The 8,831-nt window shown below is 55.2% G+C and overlaps 1 protein-coding gene across 21 annotated transcripts in view; it reads left to right on the forward strand.

The window, feature by feature from the left end:
• OBSCN (obscurin, cytoskeletal calmodulin and titin-interacting RhoGEF) overlaps positions 1-8,831 on the forward strand; it is a 158,580-nt gene that overhangs the window by 90,623 nt on the left and 59,126 nt on the right. For 15 of the 21 annotated variants that reach the window (XM_040454439.1, XM_040454430.1, XM_040454438.1 and 12 more), the window contains 6 exons: positions 77-340; positions 3,085-3,348; positions 3,690-3,953; positions 4,295-4,558; positions 7,477-7,740; positions 8,274-8,537. The exons of 1 other annotated variant lie outside the window; for it this stretch is intronic. In XM_040454439.1, coding sequence (XP_040310373.1) covers positions 77-340; positions 3,085-3,348; positions 3,690-3,953; positions 4,295-4,558; positions 7,477-7,740; positions 8,274-8,537 — 1,584 coding nt within the window. The remainder of the gene's footprint in view (positions 1-76; positions 341-3,084; positions 3,349-3,689; positions 3,954-4,294; positions 4,559-7,476; positions 7,741-8,273; positions 8,538-8,831) is intronic. 5 more of the 21 variants (XM_040454421.1, XM_040454422.1, XM_040454423.1 and 2 more) reach the window with 5 other exon arrangements.

Below are 8,831 nucleotides of genomic sequence, written 5' to 3' on the forward strand. Positions count from 1 at the left end.
TTGTCATCTGTCCCGTCATGTACCACCACCCCCCAAAATCTCCAGAGAATCTGATCTTCTATGTCTGACTTCCCAGCCCTGCCTGCTGAGTTCATAGGGAGACTGAGAAGCAAGGATGCCATGGAAGGGGCCACAGCCACTCTGCACTGTGAGCTGAGCAAGGAGGCCCCTGTGGAGTGGAGGAAAGGGTCTGAGACCCTCAGAGCTGGGGGCAGAGTCAGCCTGAGACAGGATGGGACCATGTGTGAGCTGGAGATCTGTGACCTGGCTGTGGTGGACGCTGGGGAATACTCATGTGTGTGCGGGCAGGAGAGGACGTCGGCCACACTGACTGTCAGGGGTAAGGATTTTGTGTGGTAATGTGGAGCAGTGTCTCCATGTCTCAAAAAGCTGTGTCATGTCCTGTTGTTCTGCCCTGGTCACCATAGGGTCCTTCTGCCTCTCTGCCTCTGTCTCCTGCATCCTGCAGCATGAGTCTCTAGCATCTGCTTGTGTGAGGCTCATCCCAAATAAACTGCAGAGAATAAGGTTCTTTCTGCCCTCAGGGGGTTACATCTCAGGGAGAAATGGGGGCATCCTACACTACAACTGAGGATTACAGACTTCATGAGTTCTCTGGAGGGAACGTGCCACGGAGGAGCTAGGAACTAGATCGAAGCTTGGCCCTCAACGCAGCAATACTGAGAGGCTGACTGAGGAGGGGAGCCAGGAAACACATGCAGGGACATGGAAGAGATGTGGGGGTGAAGTGTGGATGTGGAGGGTGGATGGAGGCAAGGTCAAGGTGTGCAGAGTGAGGTGGGGTGAGGTGAGGTGAGTTGGGTTTGGAGGTAAGATGTGGTGAGGTAGATGTAGACTATGAGGTGAATCATGTGAGGTGGGTGTGGAAGGTGAATGAGGTGAGTTTACGTAGAAAGTGTGTGAGGTGAAGTGAGGTTAGATTGGGTGTGTAGCGTGAGTTGAGGGGAGGTCTGTGTGTGTGGGGGTGAGTTGAGTTGAGGTGACATGAAGTCTGGGTATAGATGCAGAGATAAAGTGAAGTGAGGTGATAGGTGTGGAAGTGAGATTAGATGGGTGTTGAGGTAAGATGGATGGATGGGTGTGAAGGTGAAGGGTGTTGAGGTGAGGTGAATGAGAAAAATGAGGTGAGGTGAAGTGATTGTGGAGGTGAGGCAGGTGTGGAGGTGAGGCGAGGTGGGTGTGGAGGTGAGGCGAGGTGGGTGTGCAGGTGAGGTGAGATGGGTGTGGAGAGAAGTGAGGTGGGTGTGGAGGGGAGAGGAGGTGATTGTGGAGGTGGGGGGTGTGGAGGTGAATTGAGGCAGGTCTGGAGATGAGGCAAGGTAGATGAGGTGAAGTGGGTGTAGTGGTGAGATGAGGAAGGTGAGGTGAAGTGGGTGTGGAGGTGAGATGAGGTGATTGTGGAGATGAGGCAGTTGTGGAGGTGTGGCAAGGCAGGTGTGGAGGTGTGGCAAGGCAGGTGTGGAGGTTATGTGGGTGTCGAAGTAAGGTGGGTGTGAAGGTGAGGTGAGGTGATTGTAGAAGTGAAGTGGTGTGGAGGTGAGGTGAGATGGATGAGGTGAGGTGATGTGAGGTAAGGTAGATCAAGAAGGTGAGGTAGGTGTGGACATGAGGTGAGGCAGGTATGGGGGTGAGGTGGGTGAGGAAGGTGAATTGAGGTGGATGAGGTCAGGTGAGGTGGATATGGAGGTGAGGTGGGTGAGTGTGGAAAGTGAGATGAGGTGGGTGAGGAAGGTGAGGTGGGTGTGGAGAGGTGAAGTGGATATGGAGGTGAGGTAAGGTGGGTGTGGAGATGAGGTGAGGTGGATGAAGTAAGGTGATGTGAGGTAAGGTGGTCAGGAAGGTGAGGTGGGTGTGGACATGAGGTGAGGCAGGTATGGAGGTGAGGTGAAGCAGGTGTGGAGGTGACAGTGGGTATGGATGGAATGTGGCGGGTGACGGAGGGGAAGGTCATGTGTGCCATGCCCAGGAAGGCAGGGGGACATCCATGTGGAGGTGGGGTCCAGGTCTGATGCTGACAGGTGGGTAGGTCTGCTCACAGCATTGGCAGGAAGTCTTTTGGGAGTGGGGCATCTCAGACATGGTGGGATTCAGGATGCAGGGCAGGACAGGAGGGCTGGTCCAGGGGTTAGGGATGACAGGCCCTGTGAGGGGCAGGTGGGAGTCCCTATGCAGTGGAGCTGCCTGCCATGGGTCATCCTGCCTGCTGTCCCCGAGGCCCTGCCTCCAAAAGGCAGCTGTGTTGCCAGGTTGATATCTGTGGCCATTTCTCATTTGCTCTCTGTGTGTGTGTCTGCTCCTCTCAGGCCTGACAACCCCTACACCAAGGTCCTGGGGCCTGAGCAGGCTCTGGGAGGAACTTGTGCAGTGGTGCGAGGGGCCCGAGACCCTTGGGAATGGGGGCTCGGAACAGGCCCTGCCATGGTGTGGCTGGTGGCTCCCTGATGGGGCCCGGGTCCTCAGGGGCCCTTATGGGGGCCTGGTCACTTCCTGCAGGGAAGCAGATGAGACAAGGTAGGATGAGGCCACCCCCCACATCCCGAGGGTATCCTAGGAGCACCCGGGCCCCTATGGTGCTTGAACTTTGTGGACGAACATAGCATCTTTGCCATAGGAGCACCGGGTGACCTCATGGAGCATGGGTGCCCTCTAGTCTGGGAGCAGCTGTCAGAGGCTGCGGCCATGATGTGTTCCAAGCAGGGCAGCCTGGGGTATGCGAGGTGGATGAGGGACCTGGGACCTTGAATCTAGCATAAGGTACAGTCTAAGACAGGATTGACCATGGAAGATGCTGGCAGATGTCCCCGTTGGCCACTATGTCTATCTGTTCTGTGGGCACTATGACCATTCCCATGCATGTGTCCATGTCCTGAGGTCCACTGTGGATGCCAGCTCCTCTGTCTCCCTGCTGCCCAGCCCCCACACACTGTGATCCACCCATGTGTCCATGTGTCCATTCTTTGATTTCCTATTTGCTCCAGGGTTCATTTCATTGTTGAGTGTCCACATCCTGACTTCTTAAGTTACTTGGTCTGATGCTCTCTGTGTCACCTTGTTCCTCCCCAGCCCTGCCCGCCAAGTTCACAAAGAGCCTGAGGAAGGAAGAGGCCACAGAAGGGGCCACAGCAAAGCTGCACTGTGAGTTAAGCAAGGTGGCCCCCGTGGAGTGGAAGAAGGGGTCTGAGACCCTCAGAGCTGGGGACAGAGTCAGCCTGAGGCAGGACAGGACTGTGTGTGAGCTGGAGATCCATGGCCTGGCTGTGGCAGATGCCGGGGAGTACTCGTGTGTGTGCGGGCAGGAGAAGACTTCGACCACGCTGACTGTCAGAGGTAAAGATTGAGTGTAGTCATGTGGCCCTGTGGCTTGGTGTCTGCACACTGTGACTATGTCACCATCTTCTCCCTGTCAGACTCCGTGGGCATCTGTGCCTCTCCAGCTGTGTCCTCCTGGGGACTCTAGCCTTCATCTCCCCATCCAGTATTTGTCCTGATGTTTGTGTCTGGGCTTGTGTCTGTCTTTCCTGGGCCATTTGCCTCCTATCCACCCTGTGCTCCATTCACTCATTCATGCTGTGGCCCTGGGAAGTTTGTGTGGTGCTTGTGGGTGTCTTGTCCTGGACATAGAGTCCCCGAGACAGTCTGGAGTCCTCCTGATCCTTGGCTCTCTCCAGCCCTGCCCGCCAAGTTCACAAAGAGCCTGAGGAAGGAAGAGGCCACAGAAGGGGCCATGGCCACTCTGCACTGTGAGCTGAGCAAGGAGGCCCCTGTGGAATGGAGGAAGGGGTCTGACACTGTCAGAGCCGGGGACAGAGTCAACCTGAGGCAGGACAGGACCGTGTGTGAGCTGGAGATCTGTGGCCTGACCATGGAGGATGCTGGGGAGTACTCGTGTGTGTGTGGGCAGGAGAGGACATCAGCCACACTGACCGTCAGAGGTAAAGATTGTGTGTAGTCATGTGGCCCTGTGGCTTGGTGTCTGCACATTGTGACTATGTCACCATCTTCTCCCTGTCAGACTCCATGGGCATCTGTGTCTCTCCAGCTGTGTCCTCCTGGGGACTCTAGCCTTCATCTTCCCATCCAGTATTTGTCCTGATATATGTATCTGGGCTTGTGTCTGTCTCTCCTGGGCCATTTGCCTCCTATCCACCCTGTGCTCCGTTCACTCATTCATGCCGTGGCCCTAGGCACTTTGTGTTGTGCTTGTGGGTGTCTTGTCCTGGACATAGAGTCCCCGAGACAGTCTGGAGTATTCCTGATCCTTGGTTCTCCCCAGCCCTGCCTGCCAAGTTCACAAAGAGCCTGAGGAAGGAAGAGGCCACAGAAGGGGCCACGGCCACTCTGCACTGTGAGCTGAGCAAGGAGGCCCCTGTGGAGTGGAGGAAGGGGCCCAAGACCCTCAGAGCTGGGGACAGAGTCAGCTTGAGGCAGGACGGGACCATGTGTGAGCTGGAGATCCGTGGCCTGACCATGGAGGATGCTGGGGAGTACTCGTGTGTGTGTGAGCAGGAGAGGACATCGGCCACACTGACCGTCAGAGGTAAAGACTGTGTGTGGCCACCTGAGTGACTTCCCCCTGCCTCTTGGTCTTTGCTCCCCTATGTCTCTCAATGTTGCTGTCTCTCCAGGACCACACGATAGCCATGTGGAGCATCCCACAGTCTCACACTAAGAACACACTGGTCAGTCCTGTCCAGGCCCCGGGGTGGATGGTACGGGGACCCCCAGAAAAACATGTACAGATGGGCATCACAGTCCAGGAGAATGGCCCGGGGCTCCTGGCCTGTGATCGGGCTGCGGATGGGCACGCATCCTGGGCCCAGGTGTGGGGCTGGGAGCATGTCACACACATGACGAATGTGTGAAGGAGGACTGAGGGCAGCATTGGGGTGTTCAGGGATAAGGTGGCCAGACAGGCCAGGCCCTCCTTTGTCTGGTGACAGGGTTTGATTGCCCTCTGAAGGGCTCTGTCCCACTTGGCTTGGGCTGCAGGACAAACACTGTCACCCACACTCGTAGTGGCTGGAAGTCTGAATCCAGGTGTTGGGACCCAGGAGCATCCGTCCTTAGAGTGTACACATTGTCTCCTCCCATGTCCTCACGTGGCTGTCCCTTTATTTGTGTCCTGATCCCCTCTTGTTAGGATGCCAGCATGATTAATGACCTGCCCAGTGACCTTCTTTACCCTAATTACCCCTCTGAAGGGTAATCGTATTTCCATATGTGCTCATATTCTGAGGTCTCGGGGGCACAACTCCAGGATACAATTTGCTGGTGGGACAAGTTTGTGCGTGACACTCTGCCCTCTTACATCCCTGGAAATGCATGTCCTTCCCACATGCAGCGTATGCACACCTCGTCCCCAAGGCTCCAAAGCCTTACCTGAGTCCAGTGTCACCACAGAATCCAGAGTGTGATGGAAGCATGTGCACCAGGTTTGGGTGACACTCAAGGTGGCTTCCTCTCAGCCATGAACCTGTGAGGTCAGACTGCACACTTCCCAAACGCAGCCGCAGGACATGTACCAGATGCGCATTCCTGTTCCGAAGGGGAGAAACGGAAATGAGGGAAGAGGTCCCTGGTCCCTGGAGACACGACACTGGGCAGGAAAGACTCCTGGATTTTAAGGCTGGACAAGGAGCCTCTGGCTCAATGCTCTGTCCTCTGGGCCCACAAGTGGTGCCGTGGGCTGTGGGTAGACGTGGCCTGGCCTGTGGATCCCATGCCGTGGCAGCCCTGCAGCCTCTGAATTTCCCTTGCTTTCCTTCTTTGCCCTTCTTGACGAGTGATACGTGTCCACAGTTGGGCAGCTCCATGGGTGCATCCCGTAGGACCCCTGGAAGTCTGATGGTTTCCTCCATTTCAGCCTTCGCCTCTCTGATTCAGGCGTGGCTGTAGCATTTCTGCATGCTCTCCAAAACTTCGTTGGTCTCCCATGCAGCTCTCAGGAGTGTGGCTCATCAGACCAGCCTTCCGCACACCCTGCCTGGGCGACCCTACCTCTGTTCCCGCTTCTGCCCTGCTCTTACCTGTGTTTCACCACAAGGAGTGAGAAGAAATCAGGCTGCTCCCTCAACTCTCTTCTTGGAGATCTCTCAGCTAACCAGTGCAAGTTCACTTCTCACGAGGCCCACCTTCCACAGATTCTGGGCAGAATTCATCCACCCACAGACTGGGCAGAATTCATCCAGGTTCCTTGCTACTTCCTACAGATACTACTTTTCCTGAAAGTGTCCAGTCAGCTGTTTCTCATTGCCGATTTGGGCCTCACCAGAAGTGCTGTAATGCCTATACTGACCCCTGCTCCCATGATCTACTCTAGGCAATCTAGATCTATCCGGCTGTCTGTCAAAACCCAGCCTTCACTCAACATCAGTTCCAAAGCTGGTTCTAGAACTTGAGGTCTTTGTTATGGCAGGAACCGCTCCTGCTATCAAAACAGGCATGACTGAGATATAGAGAAGTGGCCTTGACATTGGAAACGTGTAGTCTCCCAGTCCTGGAGGCTGGAGTCTGGGATCCAGTCAGGACAGGGCTGGTTCCTCCAGAGTCCTCTCATTGGCTTGCAGATGACTGCCTTCTCATGTCCTGTGTCTTCATGTAGCTGTCCCTGTGTGTGTGTGTGTGTGTGTGTGTGTGTGTGTGTCCCGATGTCCTCTTCTGATAGGGATCCAGTCATATAAGATCAGGGCCCACCCTAGTGACCCCCTTTTACCTTAACCACCTCTTTAAAGACTCCATCTCCAGCCCTGTTCTGAGGCCCCCTGGGGCCTTGACATGAATTTGGGGTATGGGAGTCACCCCACAACATGGTGTGACTAGGGTGGACACTGGTCACCTGTAACTTTAGGACCTCATTGTGCCTACAGTTGGAATTCAGGTGACAAGGGCCCAGGGGTGTGGTTAAAAGGCCATGGCTGCATCCATCATAGTCTTGGAAATCTGAGCAGGAGCGTGAGTGTCTGGTGGAGTCTGGACAAGAACATGTGAGGTGGAGCAGAGAGGGCCAAGTGTGGGTGGGGATAGTGTGCAATGAGCCCAGGTGTGGGCAGCAAGAGATGGATGCCCTGCTTTGGCTGGGAAACATGGGGTGAGAAGCAGCAGTGGAGCAGTGAATGTCATGACCACGAGGTGCCTCATGGGCATTCTTCCATGAAAGAGCCATAACGTCATGTGTGAGTGGGAGGAGCCTGGCTTCAAGCTCAGTGCAGGTGAGGCCAGAGCTGGGCTAGTACGAAAGGTCGGGGTATGAGGATATTGAGAAGACATGACACCTGGAAGGAGGCAGTCCCTGGGTAAAATGCCCCTCAGGGCAAGATGTCAGAGGCCATTGCAGTCGAACATGAGCTGATCTGCCTGTCCTCCTCCATACTTCTGCTTTGTTGATCCTGAGTGTTCACGTCATGCCCCAAATCCTCCAGAGGGATTGATGACTTCTATCCATCTGACCCTCCACAGCACTGCCTGCTCAGTTCATCCAAAATCTGAAGACCCAGGAAGCCATGGAAGGGGACACAGCCACACTGAACTGTGAGCTGAGCAAGGCAGCCCCTGTGCAGTGGAGGAAGGGGTCCAAGACCCTCAGAGCTGGAGACAGAGTGAGCCTGAGGCAGGATGGGACCATGTGTGAGCTGAAGATCTGTGGCCTGGCCGTGGCAGATGCTGGAGAGTACTCATGCATGTGTGGGCAGGAGAGGACGTCGGCCATGCTGACCATCAGGGGTAAAGACCACGTGCGGCCAAACAGAGCTGTGATCTGGTGTCCAGTTGACTTCATGACATCCATCTGCACTCATTCTGTTTTCACGTTCTTTCTCTCTCACATTCTCTGGTGTCACCTGCCCTGTTACTCCATCGAATCTCTCCCCTTCTGGGCTGTTGTGTGAACCACCGGAAGACAGCATCCCAGCCACTTACCCACTCCTTGGTCATTGCTGGTCCTGTTGTCCCATGGGACTCTGTCTTGTCTTCTGTGCTATTGTGTCCTGCCCTCACCAATCCTCTGTCCTGTGTCTGACTCGCCAGCTGTGCTAGCCAGAATCATACACATTATGAGGCTTGAGGAGCAACCAAAGAGGCCATGGCCATACTGTGCACAGGACAGCCTGAGGGAAACCACAACCCATAGTGTGTGCTCAACACACTTAGTACATGGCCCATGTCCATTTATTTGTCTTTTCTGTGTTGCTTGTGTCCTGTCTCATCCATGTGCTCAGAGACCGTGACTGTGTCTGTGTCTTTCTGACCATCCCCAGCCATGCCCGCCAAGTTCACAAAGAGCCTGAGAAAGGAAGAGGTCACGGAAGGGACCACAGCAAAGCTACACTGTGAGTTAAGCAAGGCATCCCCTGTGGAGTGGAGGAAGGGGTCCGTGACCCTCAGAGCTGGGGACAGAGTCAGCCTGAGGCAGGACGGAAACATGTGTGAGCTGGAGATTCGTGGTGTGGCCATGGAGGATGCTGGGGAGTACTCGTGTGTGTGCGGACAGGAGAGGACATCGGCCATGCTGACTGTCAGGGGTAAAGGTCATGTGTGGCCACGTGGGCCAGTGTCTTGGTGTCTGCATGTTGTCCATTATCGCCACCTTCTCCCTGTCAGACTGTGGGCATCTGTGTGTCTCCAGCTGTGTCCCCCTGGGAACTCCAAGCCTCCATCTCCTTGTCAAGTATTTGTTCTGGTGTCTGTGTCCAGGCTTGTGTTTGCCTTTCCTGGACTGTTTCCTCACCCACTCTGTGCTCCATTCACTCATTCATGTTGTGGCCCTGGGCAGTTTGTGTGGTGCTTGTGGGTGTCTCGTCCTGGACATAGAGTCC

This window comes from Herpailurus yagouaroundi, unplaced genomic scaffold, assembly GCF_014898765.1.
Source record: "Herpailurus yagouaroundi ecotype Mexico unplaced genomic scaffold, PumYag 212, whole genome shotgun sequence".
NCBI lineage: Eukaryota > Metazoa > Chordata > Mammalia > Carnivora > Felidae > Herpailurus > Herpailurus yagouaroundi.